This window comes from Gopherus evgoodei, chromosome 7 (genome assembly GCF_007399415.2).
Source record: "Gopherus evgoodei ecotype Sinaloan lineage chromosome 7, rGopEvg1_v1.p, whole genome shotgun sequence".
NCBI classification, from domain to species: Eukaryota; Metazoa; Chordata; order Testudines; family Testudinidae; genus Gopherus; species Gopherus evgoodei.
The window spans coordinates 110913957-110936139 of NC_044328.1; the positions used below are offsets into that span (position 1 = coordinate 110913957).

At 44.7% G+C, this 22183-nt stretch overlaps 1 protein-coding gene across 4 annotated transcripts in view; it reads right to left on the reverse strand.

Moving 5' to 3' along the window:
• The window catches only part of GRIP2 (glutamate receptor interacting protein 2), a 495093-nt gene that overhangs the window by 35958 nt on the left and 436952 nt on the right, over positions 1 to 22183 (reverse strand). For all 4 annotated transcript variants that reach the window (XM_030569621.1, XM_030569620.1, XM_030569619.1 and 1 more), the window contains exons 10-14: positions 19598 to 19723; positions 18790 to 18942; positions 17987 to 18173; positions 8731 to 8876; positions 8025 to 8105 (exon numbers count right to left, since the gene is read on the reverse strand). In XM_030569621.1, the coding sequence (XP_030425481.1) occupies positions 8025 to 8105; positions 8731 to 8876; positions 17987 to 18173; positions 18790 to 18942; positions 19598 to 19723 (693 nt within the window). The remainder of the gene's footprint in view (positions 1 to 8024; positions 8106 to 8730; positions 8877 to 17986; positions 18174 to 18789; positions 18943 to 19597; positions 19724 to 22183) is intronic.

Sequence of the window (22183 nt, forward strand, 5' to 3'; positions counted from 1 at the left end):
TCCAAAATCTGTGAAGGCCACCCAAAGTGAGCCTCACAGGGAGGTAACAATAAGGCAGCTAGGAGCAGTTGTTTCCTGAATCTCTCTCTGTACATTATTATTATTTGGGTGTTCTGAATAAATGAATGGTCAGCCTAGAAATCTGCTTGATCTGTTAGTAGCTGGCAATCATGCAAGTGTTAAATAGCAATTCTTCTCCTACATTGTCTGTAAGAAATTGGATGTGACCCACTTCCCTGAATTCTAAATCACAAAAATGTGGCCATTCTTAATAAATGTGTCCATTGATCTGAATCCCTCCAGTACAGAGTGTCCTGTAACTTGTAGTCTCAGAGTTCAATGTTGCTGGCACTAGCCTGAGACCAGGCCTAATTTGTCACTATGTTACACTAGCTTGATGCAGATTTAACCCCACTGGTGTGACTCAGTGGAGGGTTTGGCCAATGATCTGTGATGACCATGAATCAATCCCTCTACCACAGGGGTTCTCAAACTAGGGGTCGGGACCCCTTGGGGGTCACAAGGTTATTACATGGGGGCTAGTGAGCTGTCAGCCTCCATCCCAAGCCCTGCTTCACTGCCGGCATTTGTAATGGTGTTCAATATATATAAAAAAGTACTCTTAACATATAAGGGGGGGGTCGCATTCAGAGGCTTGCTGTGTGAAAAGGGGTCACCAGTTCAAAAGTCTGAGAACCTCTGCTCTACCAAGACACATCTCTGAATCCCACCTAGCTCATGAAATGCTGATAGCAAGGAAAAGCTGTAGATCTAGTATAACGCATAAGGTGGTCATGATTCTCTCTCCCCACATCATCAGAGGTGGTTAAGCCAGTTATGCACTGGGTCTCATTTCACTCAAATTTATGACTTTATTGGAGTGAGGATTCTGCCCACAGTGCTGCAGAGAGGGAGTACACACCAGCAACATTTATAGACTCATAGACTCATAGGTCAGAAGGGACCAATATGATCATCTAGTCTGACCTCCTGCACAAGGCAGGCCACAGAACCCTACCCATCCACTTTTATACAACCCCTAATCCAGGACTGAGTTACTGAAATCCTCAAAACTGGTTTGAAGACCTCAAACTGCAGAGAATCCACCAGCAAGCGACCCATGCCCCACGCTGCAGAGGAAGGTTCTCCAAACCCCAGGTGTTTTTATAGACTGAGTGGAGCCATTGCAAGCAAGAGAATGAAGGGAAAGATCAAGAAGCCGATCTAAGAAGCTGAACTCCAAAATGCCAACATTTAAATGAAACAAGATGGCAGCACGCTGCCTACCATGACCTGACCTATCTCCCAACATCTTTATAAAGGGTGATCTGCAAAGCTTTTTCAAGTTTGATCATTTCAGCTCACAAGACTTGTGATCCACGAAGGGCCACGTCTGCTTTATTTTAGTCAAAGCCTGCATTTTCATGATTGTTTACTTAAAGATAGTGGCTGTGGGCTCCCTTCCCCACTCAGAAAAACCCAGGTAAGGGATCTGGCCCCCTCATGACCTCACTGCTATTCACATGCCAAGAACATATGCAAATAGCATTCTCCTCTCTCTCTTTCTGACACTCTGCACTTACACATTGCTACATTGCCTTGGTTACAGTTGCTATTGTCTCCCAACACAGGGGGAGGAACTGGGATGGGGGGGGAAGACAGTGGAGGGCAAAGAAAGCTCAAAGCCTATGAGCATCTCAGCTTACAGCCAAGGATGAACATGTTGAGGATTTGTGATGTCACTATTTCACAGGGAAGGAATTTACATGAGCTGCTGCGAAAAAACAGCAGTCAAAAAGGAAATTCCAGAGGAATCCGAAGACAGGAAAAATTGTTGGCCTTTTTTTCCATTATGGTCTTAATTTATTACCATATATGTTTTTAAAACCCACTAATATGAAACTGGTTAGGAAAAAAAAAAAAGCTTTGCAGGTCACTGTTAAGGATAAACTCTGCCTGACTGCATGGTCGGCTGTATTTAATAGTGTAAAATGTCACCAGTCCATGCTCAAGCACCGCAGAGAACTAAACACAATTGAGTGTACTGTGCTGTAGGAGTGCTTCTGTCGAGTGCTACAGAATCCGAAAGAGCTGTCCTCACAGCCTTTTTGACAACGCACTGATGCACATTCCATGCATCTGTTATCTGCAGACTGAGTGCGCTCAAGTACCATTTAGAGCTAGAAGCTAAACTGAGAGACGGTTTGGTTGCTCTAATTCACTGAGTGGTAGAAAGAGTCAAGAAGGAAAAAAAATGAGCTAGTATCCTGGGTAGCATAAAGACCCAGGTCCATTATAAACCCAATCATGAAAGGGATCAAATTACCACGTGGTTGTACTTCACCATTGTTAAACTTGGTTCCATCCTGTGATGCAGATTGGATCTAATGGTGTTTTAACAGGATCCTCAAACCAGCCTCCTAAAACACCATTGTGTGTTGACCATCGGGGTTGGGGGGGAATGAATGGAGACAAGTCTGCTGTAAGTAGGTTTCCCACAGAAGTGGTTTTTTGAGCACACAGACGGGGCTCAAGAGAGTTTGGAACCTCAAGCCTAACCTCTGCGTCCGATGGCAACCTAAGAGTTTAAGGGAGCGGGGGCAACACTGGAAGTGCCCCATTGTGTGAACAGACACCTGGGAACGTGTCCTGGGTGATCTTAGTCTTTGGGAGATTCTGTTGACAGAGAGGCTCAGATCCATGCTGCCCCACAAGCTTGGGAGAAGCCCCCTGTAAGCTTCCACAAAGCAACCTCATTGTTCTCCTTCAAATCCCTCCTTAACGCTCTCTTCTGCCATAATGCCTACAAAAAAACAAAACAAAAACAACTTTGCCAATGGCTAGGCGACTGGCACACAGAGACTTCTGCCTGTCACCCTGACTCATATTGTCTCATTGCTTCCATCTATACCATCTGTTGACTCTTGTCTGATGCTTAGACTGCAATCTTTTTGAGGCAGGGATCATCTTTTGTTATGTTTGTACAGCACCTAGCACAATGGGATTCTGGGGCAGGACTCAGGCACCTAGCTGCTACTACAAAATAAAAGAAATAAATGACTAGGAGTTTGGAGTGAATACATTTCTTTTGTGGTGTTTTCCTGGGCATACCATGTGCTTTCCCTTCTGTTACAATGTCTACATAAACATTCTTGTTTTTATAATCCTCTTGGGGTTTTTAATAAAGCCAGTTTTGCCCCTCACCTTGTGTCCACTGCATGTAATCATATGGAATGGAAATCAAGGGGGAATACAAGCGATGTCTTGTGACCAAAGATGGGACGAGGGAGAGAACGCATAGTCTTGATCACTGTACAGCCAACTAAAATGAAGGTTAGCTTAATCAATTAATACTGTGATATGATTGACCGCACAGCTATCTGGTGGTATCAAGCATTTGCCAGCTGCATTCACAAATCCCTATAGAAGCCCATATGCTGAGCCTTCAGCATCTCCCCTTCGGTCCCACCCCCTGCCTTATGACCCCTGCAACATTTTGTCATAGCTGCTGTCCTTCAAAGAGAAGCCTAACACTAGATCATTCTATTACTCAACAATAGGTGTCACTGTTGAGTGAAGCAAGACACTTCCCACTCCCAGAATAGAGTATGCAGCACAATAGGATAGTCTGTCCTTCTACTGAAATGTATTGTTTCCTAAAAGGGAATTGATCTACACTAACAGTTTAAATTACATTTCTCAAATACGCTTACTGATATTTAATTTAGATGTAACCAAACAAGTCTTGTACATTATTTTACATAATGATAATTGAAGAGGAACCAAATTAAATTTTAACAAAGTGGTAGGCCTTCCAATTCATTTTAAATAAATAATTGGTTTGGCACATAATTGGCAATCTGTACAAAAACCAACCTTATTAATTCTAAAGAAGATGCAACAGCTATAGAAATGAAAGGTTTGCTAAATATAATCTAATGCCATAATCACTTTGCCCCAATGATGGCAAGAGATACAAGTCTATTATATCAGAACAAACCCTCAAGGTGTTTAACAGTCACTTAATATTCAATTAACACAGAATAGCTCTTATTAACTAAATTAAGTCTCCAATGCCCTTCCCATTCACTGCAGTCCACTGAAGAGCTGGGCTCCTTACCTCCAAACCTTGAATACAGATTTTCCCAATTCTCAGTTACATTAAGTCCCTTTATACTTCACTTCATATTCACTTTCAAACCCCTTTAAACTGCCGAAGTGGCGTGAGGGGTCTTTTGTATAACTGACGCCTTGTTCATACTAGAAAATTATACTGATTTCAGCAAGTCAGTAGAGAGAGCAAAGGTGGCCCAGTGGGTAGGACGCTAGGCTGGGACTCAGGCCTTGTCTACATAAAAAAATTAGATCAACCCTAGCCACATTGCTCAGGGCTGTGAAAAACGGAGTGCCTTGCACAACGTAGTTAGGTAGACCAAGGCCTCAGTTGAGACGTGGTTAGGTCAATGGAAGAATTCTGCCTCTTCGAGAGATGGATTTCCTTCATCAATGGAAAAGCCCTTCTGTCAATGTAGGAATCATCTACACTACGGTGCTACAGTGGCACAAGTGCACTGCGGTAGCTGTGCTGCTGTAGCAAGTATAATGTAGACATGCCCACAGGAGACCCAGGCTCAATTCCATCCTCAGCCATGGACTTCCTGTTTAATCTTCAGCAAGTCACTTAGGCCCGATCTACACTTGAAAGTTTAACCGAACTATTTCAGTCAGGAGTGTGATTTTTTAAAAATGAAATAGTTATATAGGTAAAAGCCTTAAGGTGGGTGCAATTATACAGATATAAAGGTGACTTATACCAGTACAGTTATTCCCCATCCTAGACAGGAATAGCTATTCCCATATAAACCATCCTTACATTAGTACAACTACATCCACAATAGGGAGGTTGTACCACGATACTAGCGTAATAAAAGCGGTAAATCTTTTTAGTGTAGACAAGGCCTGAATCCCTGAGCGCCTCAGGCCAGGTCTACAGTACAGACCTATATCGGTATAACTATGTCGCTCAGGGATGTGACAAATCCACACCTCCTGAACAACGTAGTTATACTGACCTAAATCCCTGCATAGTCAGCGCTGTGTCAGAGCTTCTCTTGTCCACATAGCTGTCACCTTTCAGGGAGATGGATTAACTATGGTGACAGGAGAAGCTCTTCCATCGGCGTAGTAGTGTCTTTACTAAAGCGCACCAGTGCAGCTGTACCACTGTCTGCTCCAAGTTCCTCATCTGTAAAATGGGGATAATAGCACATCCTACTTCACAGGGGTGTTGAGAGGATAAATACACTAAATAAATTATACAGTATGAAATACTACAGAAATGGGGGTCAGCTAAATATCTAAGATACAAAGACTGCCATCAGTGCAGGCCCCTCATTTATTTTATTTATTTTTTTATAAACTGCTTTCAGTTCCCTGCCATGTCTGCTGGGATTCTGGTGATCTCAGTGTTAACAATATGATGGATGAAGAGACTCAAAAACACGTCCACTTGGTGTTTTTAATAGGATGCATAATGATTTGTATTGGTAAATTATTCCCCTCCAAGGAGTCTGAGCACATAACGCACACGCACCAGCGCTTCCATCGGTTATAAACACCTTTTGTTATTGATTGAGACAAAACAGCATTTTGTCAATGTGTAATTAAAGAAATGGCACTAATGTCATAAAACTGCATTCAAGAATAAACATGTATAATAGGGGGCAGGGATACCTAAGCAAAGGGACTAGGATAAAAAAAAGAGGTGAACCTGAGTCAACTACAATAAACTAGTCAAAATACAATTCCCACTACTCGCTTATTCCTGTATCATCCATTAACTTTAAAGACAGATTCATAATTAGAATCGCTTCCAGCAGGATATTTATGCTACCATGTATCTATTTATTTTCAAAATCTTTAGATACTGGGCCAAGGAAGAATATTCTGTTTCTGTAAAAGTGCTAAAGTGGAACAGTTCCACATATTAGCTGAAACTGCAATATTACCAGAAAAGATCACTGTAAATTGCAGGCTGGCATAGGCCACGGGCCCCTCCCAAACCCCCAAAGTGGTCCCAGTATGTGAGAGGGAGGTGTTGTCTGAGCACATGGATGAGTTTTAATCCTGGTTAGGACAGTGACTCCCTTAGTAACCTTGATCAAGTCACTTAATCTTTATCTCAAAATTCTGCCTCCATCATCTGAAAACGGAATAATACAGAGATTTATCTATGGCACCTTGCCAGGGGCACTGGGATAGATTTGTTATTTAATTTTCAAATTACCTTATATACTCTATAAAGTGTTACTGTATTGTTAAGAAGAAGGACAGTTTAAATGCTTATTTAACAGCAACAACAAAAATGCACCCTGCAGTAAGACTCAACTAGCCATTAGGGAAAAACATTTTATATAGGAAAAAAAAATCCTTTTTCTAATCAACCAGCACTTTCCTGAGGCTAAAAACAATCATATGACTTATTTGAAGGAGATCAGATACTGACTACACAACAGCTAGTTTGCAACTAAACGCAACAACTAGTTTGCATGCGCACCCACATTTGGAATACATATAGGGACCATAACTTGAAGAACCATTATTAGTTCTTACTGCCATAGATTTTAATCCGTAGAAGATTTAGAACAAATTTGTGTGATTTGAACAGAATGTACCCAGAAATAGAGGAGAGACTTCATGGCGCACATTCAGCAGTCTAGATGAGCAGACAGGTCATTATGAGCCTGTTCTCTGCATTGTTGGGTCTACAATCACACATTGCACTTACTTTCAACTGTACCACCCAGAGTACCTCAGAGTCCTTTGCAAACAATTAAGCTTCCCAACGCACATGTTGCTCTGAACCAGGGAGAAATAAAGTATTGTGTTTGGAGTCCATAAAAACAGTTGTTTTAAAAACAGGTGCACACTGCCTTGGGCTACAGCTCTGGGTGCCTCACCTGACTGAAATATAAGTAATGAGCTGCCAGAACAAATAATGAAAAATATCGTTTTTAATTTTTTCCTTTAACAACAAGCCATGATTTTCAGAGAGAAGAGTCTAGAATTAGGCTCATGTTTAGGTCTGTAAATAAAAGGCCTGACATACAAAACTGTTCAACACTTAGGAACTTCAATTCACAACTATAGTGAATTCAGATTAGTTTTCTTGAGCATTCCTGTGTAGACAATTACTCTCCCCCTGCCTATTTAGTCCATCAGACTAGCTCTACTTAGATGTTATTATACAACACACAGGAATTACTGGGTGAAATTCTATGGCCTGTGTGCTGTACAGATGGTCAGATTAGATTATCACATTGGTCCCATATGGCCTTAAAATCTATACCCAAATTCTTGCCCAAATGTCTTGTCCCAAATCCATACAGTGGGTCAATATAAGAAATGTGAATAAAAATCAGGAGCCTAGAAGTCCAGTTCCCAGCTCTCAGCACTAGATATGCTTTCCTCCCTGAAAGGAGAAAAGATTTAGAAATTACCTGTGAAGCCTATTTTGGCATTTGAATCTACAGTAGTGACGGAAACGGACCAAGACAGAGGGTTTTGTTTTGTTTTTCTCTTCTCACTTGCTGCTTATATCCAGCATGTGCCTCTTCTCTATACCTAAAGGTTTGCAACAGTTGTGTTCCTCTGGTGCATGGTGGATAGAGAGGAAAATGATCTAAACCTCACAGAGACTGACAAAGATAAAATCGTGAATCCAACTGCCATTTCTTAATTGTCACTGTATTTTCTGGCTGGCAGTTTAAAGAGTAGGAAGTAAACTGGGGTCTCTCTCTCTCTCTCAACACACATTATATATAAACATGACCCAGGCCTTGATTCAGCAAAGCTTATGCTTATCTTTAAGCATGTGCTTAAGCCCCATTGATTTCTAGCACATTGTGAGCACTATCAAAAGCAAGCAATTTCTGTCTTTATTGCGTTCCTCTAGCAAGCTAGATTGGAAGCCAGTGGCTGCTGCTACTGCCAGCTGTTGCAGCTATAATCTAAGCAATACTTACAGCTGATAGTAATTCCAAGCTCCACACCTCTTTTCTTGGGCAGTTTAACATGGAAAGTACCACTGCTGGGAATGACAGACTCTATAAAACCAAAAGAAAGAGAGAGAAGAATAAAAGTGGGAAAGGACAGATTTTTCAATTGTGTTAATAGACCATTCTGAACTCTCGAGAAAATTAGTTTTAAAAACATATATCATAGGTGTTGATAAATGTAACATACTACATGATTTAGTCCATTCAATGTACTCATGGTTAACAATGGCAGTCTAGATTTTTAGAAAAATCTGATTTATTAAAAATATACATAATTGTGTGTACTATATCAGTATAGAGAGAATAATCAGGATGTGCAGGATTCAGAGGCAACTCTGCCAACACACACACCACATGTTGGCACCAGCCATTGCCATTAGTCCCCTCACTAGCTTAAGTCCATACATTCATAAAATATCTGGGGGGGGGGGGGGAAAGATGGCCTCTTCACTTATTAAGCATGCATGCCCACTAAGAGACGCAGTTTCTGGATAAAACAGGATTTAGACAGGGATCTATTGTATGTCTGCATTGCTAGCTCACATCAAACAGTGACTCTTACTAAAGCTATAGAATGTTTATGGAGGAGGCTTTCCCTATATTGGGGCTAATAAAGAACTACCAGAGCCTTTTGGGGGATGCTCTGAAAGAGGTGAATGCATTGGTTACATACCCGCCACGTCAAATTCTAACTCCAGCACAACTTTGTTGGTAAGTGCTGCATCACGCAAGAGCTGATTGGCTTCCTCCATGGTCCCATCTTCAGTTGCGATGCCATTGATGGAAAGGACTCTATCTCCAACTTGTAGCAGCCCACACCTGCAGTCCAGATCAGAAAACGATGAGCCACCTCTGCCGGACAAGTCAGTCACAATCTACAGATCTACTTGGCAGAATTCCATTTTTATTTTTTCCAACCATTTTGATGGATAATATCCATGTTTATTTTTAAGCATTTTTTCCTAATTTTAATCCATTTAAATTTTCACAGTTGTGGGAAATAAGATGGGGGGCAATCAATAACTATGATGACAGTAGTTGCTTAGATTCAAAAAGTTAAAGCTTTATATACACTGTTAAAATACAAATAGCCAATGTAACATGTCAAAAGATACAAAGTAAACATCCTTAAATTAAACTAATTCTCAAGCAGCATTTTTCGTACTTTGCCTACCTGCAAAGTTCAATTATCAATGGAATTTTGTTGTTGTTGTTGGTTTGCACGTGTACAATGAACTAGACATTTACCAATAAAAATCTGATGCTTCCAAGTCTATTTGTAGAAGACTATAACAGCTGACAGACACGATACATTGGGGAGCCATGCGGGGTCATGTGACCTCCCAGATTTGCTACTTGGCTTGTACTGAGCATGCTCTGTAATACAGCTGAAGCCAGCTGCCCTTACTCTGCCAGTCCTCCCCTGACACCAGCAGGCATGGGTCATCTCTGACCACTGAGAAATGATAACATTAGGCCACAAAAACAAGATACATAGCTCTAAAATACACAACCCAATGTAGAGAACCTACTAAGATCATCAGGAACAAATTCACAAGCATGGATATTTTCAGAGTTTGACCAATATTTGCTCAGTCATGTTCTGCTCGCAAATAGCAGGTCTTCGGGTTTTCTGCAGTGTACAGAGAAATCTCCTTGCCACCCCCAGAAACCAAACCCACAGCTGTGAAATTGGATAAAAACTAATTGCCTCTCTCTCTAACCATATCTAATGGTACACAGCTCTCCATGTGTGCATGCCTGAGCCTCCTGGAACTCAAAGTAATGACACTGAAAATTACAGAGTCCTCTGATTAATACAGGATTAACATCAAAGTTACAATCCAATGAACTCACCAAAATGTCTCAGCAAATTGGATAATCATTCATCTCTTGTAATTGCATTTTCTGAAGCCAAATGTTCATTGATAATGTTTAATGGCCTTGAAAGGCCAATATTATTGTTTGATACTGTTCCAATATAACCACAACCGACACTTCCCTTTAAACATAACTGTGTAACAACTTTTTAATTTGGAAGAAACCAAAGAACTATAAAGTTGGGTTGGAGTTGCACAACTGTGGCATGCATGCCACATATTGTGGGTTGCATCTGTGCATATGAGCAGAGTTTTTGCAAACACTAAGCAACATGTTTGCAAATCAACCCCACTCTTATTTGCCTTAACCTCAGAAGAAAATCTTAAGACTTCTGTGCCATCCACCACAGCTCATCTGACCTACCACGTTATTCCACAAAGGCATGAATGCAGTGCTGTACCTGGACTTTCCATTGCCCATTAGGCAGTTCTCTCTCTCACACACAAACATTTAACCATTGAGTTATGGCTAGAAGGGACTAAACATGAAATCTTTCCAAAATTTTCTTCTCTTGCATTCCTCTTCAGTTACTACAGCCAAGCACTGGTGCAGAATTCCAGGAGTTGTAGGAAATTCTTCTTTCAGTCAAGTTAGGATGGTCTCCAAAATCTCTCCATCGTTATTGGGAGAGTTCTCTTTCTCCACCTGTACATTTAAAGCCGTGTTTCAGAGCTCAGGTTCTCCAGCTCCATGGGATCTTTATCTGTTACTAACCATGCAAAATCTTTACCTGCCCAATTTCAAATATCAGACTTTGTTGACGTTTCACAGAGCAACCATATCTTAACAATCCCATACCTCACTTCAAGCATGATGGGATTGTAACATAACAAGTTACCTGTGGTATCAAGGTTTGTACTACAGAGGCCATCGTGGACAAAGGAGACTAGGAAGTAACTGTTACTTCAAACAAGCCCTGGATTCAATTGGCTGGGTTGTCATTAGAGCACGCTTACATTGTGGTGTTGAAAAATTCACATGCTCATCTCTCTCTAGAGGTTGGAGAGGTGATTTTGCTGGGGGGAGGGCATTTATTAAATCTGTGTTATATTATGGTGCTGCTTAGGTTACATTATCTATGGAAAAATGAAGACATCTATGAGATGTATTTTTAAAAAGTGTTTGTCAAGGAGATCCAGAGACTATGCCAGGCACTCTTCTGTGTACTATAAATGTGAATAAATGCAGTAAATTCGCTGTGCAATCAGTTAGATGCTTAACTAGTCTTCAGTATGTGCAGCTACTATGACTTTATATGGCTAGATGTGGAAATTGTGGCTTATAGAATGTAAGATTCCCAACGGCTGTGACAGAAATATTTCCTTCAGCACTATGAACTCTGTTGCTGTGGCAGTATGTCTTACTTAGAAGGAACCAACAGCTGCGTGACAAAAAGGTATTACATTATCATCACAAAGTCAGATAAAAACCCAACTAGCTGTGACACAGCCATTGTTTTCATCACAGGACACCAGGGTCATTGGGTGCCTTCAAACCACAGAGAAGATAGCTGCCATTTCCCCCACTCAAGCTGCTTGGACAGGAGATGCAGGTTCTTACATTCCTTTGTTCAAGTTAGATTTTCCTCACAGGTTTATAAAATGTTGTGAAGTGAAACAGTGACCTCGTGTCCCCCTTGATGAAGGTGCTGAAGCCAGATGTGCCTTGTTAACTCTACAGTATCATCTAATGGTGAGAGGAGGAGACTGGGAGTCAAGACTCCTGGGGTTATTTTTCTAGTTTTACCACTGACATGCTGGCCTTATGCAGACCAAACCCTCTTTCAGTCATTTTCCCCACCAAGATGACACCCACCTTATGGGTGGGCTGCGTGGCTTTCATCATTGTTTGTAAAGTGCTGTCAGATCCTTCGAAGAAAAGTGCCACCAATGAAAAGAATGAGGAGGCTGGTGTATTCTTGAGTGAAGGACACACTTCTTGTAACACTGGAGTTCACAGTGTTGGATGCCTTCACTTGGGTTTAATGTCTGCTCTAAATGAGCTTTACAATTTGTTATGGCTGATACAATGCGCAGGTCGCATCCTAACCTGATTGAACCTTGTTGGCAACTTTCACTGGCCACTAATTTTTCTCACATGTGAGCTCTTAGCGTTACTGGCTTCCAGGTGCTATGATCAAATGACAAAATCTGAGCAGAGCTGGAGAACTTAGAACCTAACAGACTTAGATTTTTGGCACCCAGACACAGACAAGAAAGCCTCGCCCATTCTCCTGGCAAACATGCACTCCCCAAAGGGCTGATTCTGCAGACTCTTCCTCCCACAGATAGTGCCCTGAACATAGGCAGCAGGTTTGTGTAATTTTTGGTGGTGCCCAAAATGGTGGTGCCCGCCCCCTCACCCCCGCTTTCGCCCTGTAAGCCGATATAAAATGAAGCTACAACGCGTCAGCACCACAAGATTACAAGGGTCAGTTAAAAGTGGAAAGTCAGAAGCAGCACTTGCCTGCTTCAATATACGGTATTATATTTTGTTGCACTTGTTGTGACAAAGTGGGAATGTTCTTAATGTTTTCTCTAAATAATGTATGAGTGCCTCAGTTTCCCCTGCAAGGTGCTGGGGACAAAGAGATCAGAAGAGACCCAGAAGAGACACAAAGACTAGAGGAGGGAGTGTCAGTTTGGAGCTGGCTGGGGAAATGGGGCGAGGCCCACAATTTGGGTCTAGGCTCCCCACCCTCCAAGATGGACCTGACTGAGGGGTCCTGTTTTCTGTACCTACAAGCTTTGTTTTAGACTGTGATCCTGTCGTCTAATAAACCTTCTGTTTTACAGGCTGGCTGAGAGTCACGTCTGACTGCAGAGTTGGGGTGCAGGGACCTCTGGTTGCCCCAGGACCTGCCTGGACAGACTGACTGAGGAAAGCGCACTGTGTGGAAGGGCATGCTGAATGCTCTGGGGTCAGACCCAGGAAGGTGTAAGCTTCTTGCTCTGGAGACAGTCTGCTCAGAAAGAGGAGGCTCCCCCAGAGTCCTGACTGGCTTTGTATGGAGTAGTTCCAAAGCATCTCTGCATCCCCTTCCACACCATGCACTTCCAGGAAGTCCACACAGGCACTGACACTCTCTCCTCTGGCCTTTGTCTCTTTTTCAGGCATTAAGAGGCCACCTGATCTCTTTGTTCTCCAACACCTTCAGTTGGCACATTGCAGGAGAGGGACCCAGGCCATCAGTTGCCCGGAGACAGAGTTTCGGCCATTCTCTGTGCAGACGGCATCACACTGGCACTCCAGGACTCTACAACAATCACACCCCCTTATCCCATCATCTAGATCCTTGAGAAATTCATAGGGGAAACTGAGGCACCCACACAGTATTCAGAGAAAACATTAAGAACATTCCCACTTTGTAACACCTGTATACTTTAAAGGGTGTAAAATAATCAAGTATTGTGCTAAACACAATGATACTCCAAACTGACCACCAAATTTAAGTTGCACGTTTTCCCCCTCAAGTGAGGGCTCTGGGATGGGGCTGGGGATGAGGGGTTCACAGTGCAGCAGGGTGCTCAGGTTTGGGGTGCTGGGGGCGCAGGCTCTGGGGTGGGGCAGGGCTGGGGATAAGAAACTTGGGATGCAGACAGGCTGCCCCAGGGCTAGGGCCAGAGAGGACTCTCCCTCCTCCTTACTGGCAGCAGCAAGCTCCTGGGGAGGGACCCCTCCTCTCCCCCACCCCGCCCCCCAGCACACTCACTCTGCACCACAGTCACTGCACGTGCTCCTAGGGACTCTCTCAGGTCCAGAGAGTCCACTCGCCTCCCCCATAGTGGGTACCAGGGCACGGGGTTGCCATCATGTGTGGCCTCCCCACCCCTGCTGCTGCCCCTGGGTGCCAGGGGTGGGAGGCGTGGGAGAGAGCTCCCAAGCACGTGTGCCTCCTTCCCCCTCCTCTCGCCCTCTTCCCCTCCCCCGGTGCTCCAAGAGGCTGCCTGCAGCTGATCTCTGTAGCCTTAGGCAGAAGCAGCACAAACAAGGGAGAAAGTCACTGGCTGTTTTCTTTCAGGCAGGGACGCTCCGAGACGGGGGCAGGGGAGAAACCCAGCTCCAACTCTTGGTGGAGCACAGCCCCCAGCCTTGAATATTCCTGGTGCTTGAGCACCTCGAGCCCATATAAGCTGCCACTCCTGGCCCTGAAGTCACTCTGGTAAGGAAGGGCGGTTGCCTTACTTGTTTCAGCAGCACGTTTAGTTACAGGAGGGAGAGGGAAATAGATTAATTTAGAGGCAAAGAGGAAATGATAGACACACATCTTACACCACGCCAGCTACTGGGGCTGAGACAGTCTAATTTCAAGCCCAGAGGGCTCCACCCGGGGGGGGGGGGGACGACTGTGGGGCAATTTGAGAGTTTTGGGGGCCCCTGGAGCAGGGTCCTTCACTCACTCTGGGGTCCCAGGAAAACTCTAACGGGGCCAGGGTCCCCAGAGCTTCTTCCACTCCTGGTCTTCCGTGGGAATTCAGCAGTGGGGGGTCCTGCCCCGGGACCCGCCACCGAAGTGCTGAGTCTTCAGCAGCAATTTGGCAGAGGGTGCCCCCTGCCACGGGTCTTCGAGGCACTTCAGTGGCAGGTCCCGGAGCGGAAGGATTCCCCCCCACCGCCAAATTATCACCGAAGCGGGGCCCCCTCGCCGCCGAAGACCCCAGGCCCCCTGAATCCTGTGGGCTGCCCTGGCTCAACCTGCCCCCATTAAGCAGAGTGACTGATGGTGAGGGAAGACCTGTAGATGCCACCAGCTGTAAAACTGATCATGGAGGTGTCTTTCCCTTGAAATGTCTCTCATGTGGTAACTGAAAACAAACACTAGTTGGGTGACACCTTGACTTGTTGCTAAGGAGAACTTAGCCTCTTCCAGCATCAATTGAAAGATGCAGTAAATTCTCTTTCTAAACACAGCCTGGTGCTGCTGCCTAGTGTATGATGCTGACCTGAAACAGAGCGCTCTGGAGGGGATAGGAATCAAATCCTCTCCCCTTCGCCTGGATTCTCATAGATCATTCTACAGCAGGCACACAGCACTCTCAGCCAGATGTTGCATCTCTCACTCTGTAGCTATTGGGGACTGGCTAGTTGCTTTCAAGAGAATAGCGGCTATACCGGGAACTGACTCAACTCACTTGAATTGCATAACGTCCCACCCCATTAACTAGAGAAAAACCCAGAGGCGGTGAACGGGTGAGACCAGCCAATGAGAGAGAGAATTAGGATGGTATCACAACAGAGGCAGACTGCATGCCCCTGGGGGACAGCAGGATGAGAAAAAACAAAGATCAGGGAAGGCAAAGGTACATTCCTGGGCCTTGTGTCCTTACTCACACTCAAAGGGCTTTCCTTCCCTGCTCCAGGGCTCCCCCTGCTACAACTGCTCAGCCAGCCTCCTGTTCCACAAGCATAGCCGACCAGGCAAACGCATGCGCTCTCACATACAAACCAGGGAGCATAATTTGTTTGCACAGGTGGCCATCCAACTTTTGTGCAGCATAGTGACTGCACGCACATGGGTGAGCATGTAGAAATGAAGGCCAGCCACGAATGACAATTTGGCCTTGTAAACGTAAGAAAATGGCTGCGATATCTGGAGTAGCAGTTAGAGCAGTACCTGTCGAGGAGAGAATAAAGTTCCTGACCTGAAAGGAAGTTAGTACAATTTTGGTCTCCCTACATATCTCCTCTCTCCCTCCCCCAAAACACCTTGCATTCTGTTACACCAGGAGGGCAACAACATGTGATGAAGGTATTTTACAGCGACTAAGAGGCTAGAAAAGGTGGCCTGCCATGTTGAAGCTAGCACACATTTCAGAAGGTAATTTTCAACATCAAAATAATCCATACTGCAGAGCAGGACAGATAGTTCTCTGCAATCTGAATGGATGAAGGAGGTGACTGGTGGAGCGAGAATCCTGCTGGGTGGGCAGCTAAGAAGAAAAGCTGCCTGCATGACATGTTAGATCCAGGCAAGACCATGCAGCAAGTCTCTGCTCTTGCTTGGGGCTTGGCAAGAGGATAAGAGAAGCAGTGCTGATTCCAAACCCTCCTGGGAGAGAGGGCTTTGTTAATGCCTGATTTATAAAAGCAATTTGGGATTTCACAACACGGTCCAACTCCACCACATTAATGGGAAATAAAACCACCGTTGCTTTTACAAATTGGATTTTAAATCCAAACAATAAAGGCTCAGAAGGCTTTAGCATTCCTACCAACTGGTGCCACAGCAGGACAATATTTTCAGGGAGACCTCGGAGAACTGAAGTTACTTCTTTTCTCTTTTATTTTTGCCACCACCACAGTCTCACAAAGTTTGATCTTAAGTACATAAACTATATCTGCTGTGATTAGGTACAACACAGGCTGCCCCACGACATGGATATCGCAAGACAAAGATGCAGATTTTTTTCTGCTAGGGACTCTTAAATGCCAGTCGGCCCTCTCTGTGGAGTGATCAATGTTTTATTTGTGTGGTGTGGTTTGTGGCAGCTGAAGCCTTGCCAGGCAGATAAAACATTAATCAAGCCTGCAGAGATTTGTTGTGCTAGGGAAAGATCCACAGTAGGTACCGGGAGCTATTTGTTACTTCCATCACAGCATTAGACAGGACAGCTCATCAGTGTAAATCACGGCAGTTTAAGGAATTGTCCATAGGAGTGGGTGTGTGCCATTAGTTTTGAAGCTAATGTACTTTGTTCAGTGGGAATTAAAAAAGTGAGGCTGTAGCCAGAGAATGCTATGTAAAAATGATTTCTTATTCAAACCAGCAGTGGTCTTGTTGGAGTCCCCACTGGTGACTTTACTGGCAATATTTAAAGACAATATTTGGTCCTGTTATCCCACAGGAGCCAATGTAACTCTAGAAGTACAATCTGGATTCTATTCTGCTCTATGAATAATCATTGCTAATTACTCTGCCTCACTCAACATTGTCAGCTAAATTTGAATTGCAAGGGTCTTTTTACTGATAACAATGTAAGAGGGAGGAGGTACAGACTGATTTTTAGAGCTTGAGAGTTATGTGAGGGGGAGGGGGAGAAGCCATCTGTGCAGCCCTTGGGCTGGAATACAGAACTTGGGTTCATGACACCTGGATTTTAGCCCCAACTCCGGCACTGGATTGCTGCACCACCTTTGGCAAGTCACTTAACTATGCTGTCCCTCAGTTTCCCTGTCTGTAAAACGGAGATAATGAAGTTTAGCCACCTTTCTGAAAAGCGTTGAGACTTTGAGCTGGAGAGCAGGATAATATTCTCTTCTGGTCTGTGAAGCAAACTAACCTACTCCTGAGTCTCAGTGATGTACACATGGAATCAACAGCATCATTTTTAGAGTCATTTCTGTTTCCAACTGGCACCTTTTTTTTTAAAGACGTCACAAAGCACGTGGCAGGCAGACAGAACGATACACACCTGCCACAGAACTAGGCGCTACAGATAACGCTCACACACTGAAAAACAGCTATCAGACAGCAGCACAACTCCTCCAGGAGGTGATGGAGCCATCCCAGAGAAGGAGCAAGGTGCTTTTCCGGGTGCGCCCGTGCAATGCCAGAAGATCCTGTGGTGCTTCACTAGAGCCCACACATAGTTTGATTTAGGGCACAGTGCAAAGTGTGTTTCTTTATACAGGTCTTTGACTAGTCAAACCACAGGCCTGCTGGGCCAATTACAGTTAATTTTAAATGAACTGTGACCATTTCATGGTACATTGGCTTTAATGGTTGTGAAAACCCAAATGCTGCTGCAGTGGCCAGCGCATACAAATAAATATTCCCGCTCTCCTAGATGAGAAGGAGATTAAAATTAAGCTCCATGCTGGAATATGAGGAAATGCAGCATCTGAAACAAACCGCCGGCAAGTCAGCCCTCCAATACAGTAAAGATTTCCTTCTCTGTACTGAATGCACAAGCACTAAGCCACACCCAGTGAAGAACTGGTGATAATGAAAAGATGATAAATAAAAAGAAGGGTTATGGGTGAAAGACATCTCTGAAAAAAGAAACCATCAGCAACATCATGCAGTGATCAAGAGCAAGGGCTCTAACCTCTCTGCTGGGCTGTCGGGCTCAATAAATCGGACGAGGGGCGGGGAAGACAGGGTTTCAGTAGCAAAGATCCCCCCCTGGAGCTGAAGGCCAAAGCCATTCAAGGGGTCTCCCCTTAGGATCACCTCTGTTGTTTCTGTGTGAACAATCTGCCCACCGGGACCCACTGTACTAGAAGCCAGCGACACTGAAACGAGAAAAAGCATTAGAGGCTCCGGTTAGCAGCCAGCTTGGTACAAGGTCTGTAGAAACATGGCTGCAAGCGCCCACAAGCCATTCCCAACTGTCCATTCTGCATCATTCCACGGTAAAGGAACGCTGCCAGGGGAAGGGAGCCTGCCGTGAACACAGATGGAGGTGGATGCAGTACATTGCAGGAGCAACACTTATCAAGAGGGACAGGAGGGGCAAGCTCATGATTTGCAAGGTCTCAAGCGAGAGCAAGACCTAAAAGATGCAGGCAGGAGAGACTGGGGGATGAGGGTGGGGGGTTGATTAACTTGAGCCAGGCCTCTGGCCCCACTTCAGGAAAGGTTGAAGTAGGAGGAGCAGTACAAATTAAGGGAGAGGAGCTATACCCATGACAAGTTTCCCCAAACTCTGATCCCTGCTGGCAAAAGGTGGGGAGGGAAAGGGGACTGCAAGATGCTGTCAGCACATCATTCACAAAAGCACAGGGCCCACCACAGTCTCTTCTACTGCTTGTGTCCAAGGCTGGCCGTAGTGAGGGCACCTGAGTAGGAACAGGGAGGTGTTGGTGGCACTGAGATCAACACACCCATCTAGCCAGGCATCCCACTTACATGAGCTCTTGTGGTCCTTCTTCCTCTGTCTCCTCCTCATCATGGTGGCACGCGGGCTCATGGGGTGGGAGCTCCGAGGTAACGTATTCGAATTCTGGCAGGGGAAACCTTGCGTGTTCATGGTGGGCGATGAGAAGTTGGCAGCCACAAGAGCTATGCAAACACGGAACATGTTACATACCCACACGAAGAACACATAACTCAGCAGAAAGAGACAACAAACCTGGCTCACCCGCATGATTAAATGCAAACTTGTATCTCGCCAGTTATACATCAAGCAAGCAACTACTTCAGCAGATTAAAACAGGACGTGCTTTCTGCTGCAAACTTCCATTGCCTAATCAGGTGTGCACACAGTGGCGTGTTTTCTGTAGGGTTGCCCATGAATATGCTGGGCACACTGGTGCGTTACTGTAGGGCTGTCTCCTTGTTAACCAAATATGCTGTTATCATTAGCATAGAGCTGCCTCCTTTGCAGCATGTCATCGTTATATTGTAGATCTACCCCAGAGCATGCCTAGCTAGATACACTGGTGCGTTATTATAGGGTTGCTCAGCACACTGGCTTTATTGTAAGGTTGTCCCTTCACTTCCCCCATGCGCTGGACTGCATACGCTCACTTAACAATAAAAATCTTATTACGGATTTTTGGACCCAGATTTAGAGACCAAGGAAGCGGTGGGTCACGTTCTGGATCAACAATGTTTTTTAAGCTTACTGAGGGAGGGGAGCGGTCAGTAAGCCTGACAGCAGAGCTACTAGCTCTTGCAGAGCGACACACACACAAATGCTAAGTGGACGGGTTACATTTGCAATAATCTTGGCTGGAGGTCTGGTTCCAGGTGGATGTCTTGCAGTGCCCTGGATGGTGAGTGTGGCAGTAGTTGACACAGGGATCCCAGCAATGGTGATGGTCACTTTTCTGCACCTTGACTGCAATCAGCACACACAAGAAACAAAACCACAGAGACAGGGAAAAGAAAATTAAGATAAGCAACAAGGAACAGAAGCCTTTGAGGAGTCAGCCATTGGGAGAGCTGTGTAAATCAGTGGGTCAATGCACTAGCCTGTCCCCACTGGGGACTTAGGGTCAAGTCATGTTATCGTCATTTATTGAGCCAGGCATCATGCAGGCTTCTCATGCACACAGTTCTGCCAGTCTCGACAAGGGCTGCAACATATACCAAACTTCTACATCCCCACCAATGTCCCATTGGTAAGGACATCCATAATTTTGTTTGGGTAGGAAAGCAGTGTCAGGGTGCATTGACAGAGAGTGTCAGCAGCAGGGATGTGTCACTAAGTAATGTCACAGCACAACAATTAGATGATGCGGATGTTGGAAATTTGCTTCCCAAGAACTAGGCTTCCATTCACCTCAGAGCCGCTGGCCTGAATGTAACCCAGGTCGGTAGTGCCCAAAATTCATTACCATCTGAAAGCTGTTGTATAATCACAGGTGTTGCTTACACTAGAGCATTTTAGCAAGAACTGAAAGCCTGTGGAGCCTGGTCTACACTGGGGCTCCTGCTGGTGCTAATACTACTTCAGGGGCACCATGCACTGGGAGCCGTACTGTAGACAAGGCTGCGGGAGGTTTTGGAAGGGAGTCTTGTCTTCTGTAGGGTTCACACTACACTACCACTGGTGCAGTGGAATTAACAGTCGCACCGGTGGGATTTTCCCCCTAAAATGCCCGTAGTGTAGATAGAGACCACAAATTCATTTTGTATTGGCCCTATTTTTTCACCGGTGAGCAGGCATCTAAATAAAAAATGACAACCAGAAGAAACCAAAGATTGAAGGGTCTCTGTGACAGAACCATCCTCTTACCAGGGCACAGCTGAACCATATTAACAGGGCACCACAGGGGATTCCTGCCAATGCTGACCACTGTATGTGCATGCTGAAGGGAGGTCAGCTTTTAGAGCTTCAGCTGGCACCTTTAACTAGCATTAAATTCACCAACCAACAGATAACGTTACACCTAGGCCAAGGCGAAGGGTGATGGGAGGGACTCCTGTTGTGTTGAGTTGTGGGCTCCAGAGCGCTCACCAACGCAGAAGAAAGAGGGAAGAATTTGTTGTTTTGTTTTTCATAAATCTTATTAAACACAAAAACCACACCCACTGCAACCCCACCCAAACAGGAAGAAGGGCCTACACTACAGCAAGTCTACCAAAAAAAAAGAAAAGCTTTAAAAACCAGGGTGCTAACATGACGACACTTGGCAAACATGCAGGAAGCCACTCAATGGTTTTGCTTTTTCTCTCTTTCCTCCAGCCCAGCACTTTAGGGGGTTCCATATAGGCACAACGGTTTCCTGTGCAGATCTGATTGTAGGATTAGGGCCTTAGAGCATAGTCTCCATGCAGGAGGGACCTTGGCTTCACGATGTCTATTTACTGTGCCATGAACACACTTTGAGGAGAACAGATAAACGAATATCAAGATGTATGCACATTTTCACTTCTGTCTGAAGTGATATTTGAACATTTTCTTACCAAGGCCTGGACCAAGAACTGGTCATGAGCACTGAGAAGTTTGATTTCCTATTCCCAGAGCACTGGGATCTATTTCCCAGGCTATGTGCACCATGCTATCTATCTATATTTATTTTTGTTTCCTGCTGGGCAATGCTTGACAAAACAAGCAAGTTTGCAACAGTCCCTCTTTTCAGCAGCATACAAAACTGCATCCCACAGCGGACAGTCACCATAGCCATGACTTATACTGGAGCTCTTTTAACCTTGCACAGACTGATGACCATCCTTCACAGATGAGCTATTTGCTGCGAATTGAACTCTCTCTCCAAGTGTAATTGCTGGCAGCGCAAGCAGGATCAGATCTTACCCAGGAACAGATCTCTGACACGGACACCCTCTCAACTAGTGACTTCACCACATAGATTTGATCTCAAAAGTCATCTTCCCTGATGATTTAAACACTGGAAATAAATTCTGCTGGTGTGATACCCATCATGCCATAGGCCTCCACGGGCACTTTATACCCATCACGCTGTTCAGCTCAGGCATTTCCTCTGCAATTCTGTGTGCTTGTTTCTCTGCTTCCATTGTGATTTATTCAGTGAATTGAGCAGATAGTTTCTCATTTGGTTATTAAAAGATATGGCTCCAGCTATGACGTTTGCATGCTGTGAATACAGGAACACTGTTCAGTAGTTCAGATTAGGGTTGCCAACTCTTCAGGCTCGGCCTGGAGGCTCCAGGGAATTAACGATTAAGCCATGTGTTGAAACCTCTAGGAACACGTCCAACCAAAATTGGCAACCCTAGTTCAGATCCAAAACACAGGAGTTTTGTTCTTATAAAACCAAATATTCAGCAGTGTTGAATGAATAGTAATGAACAGTCTTTATCTCTATGGGATGTC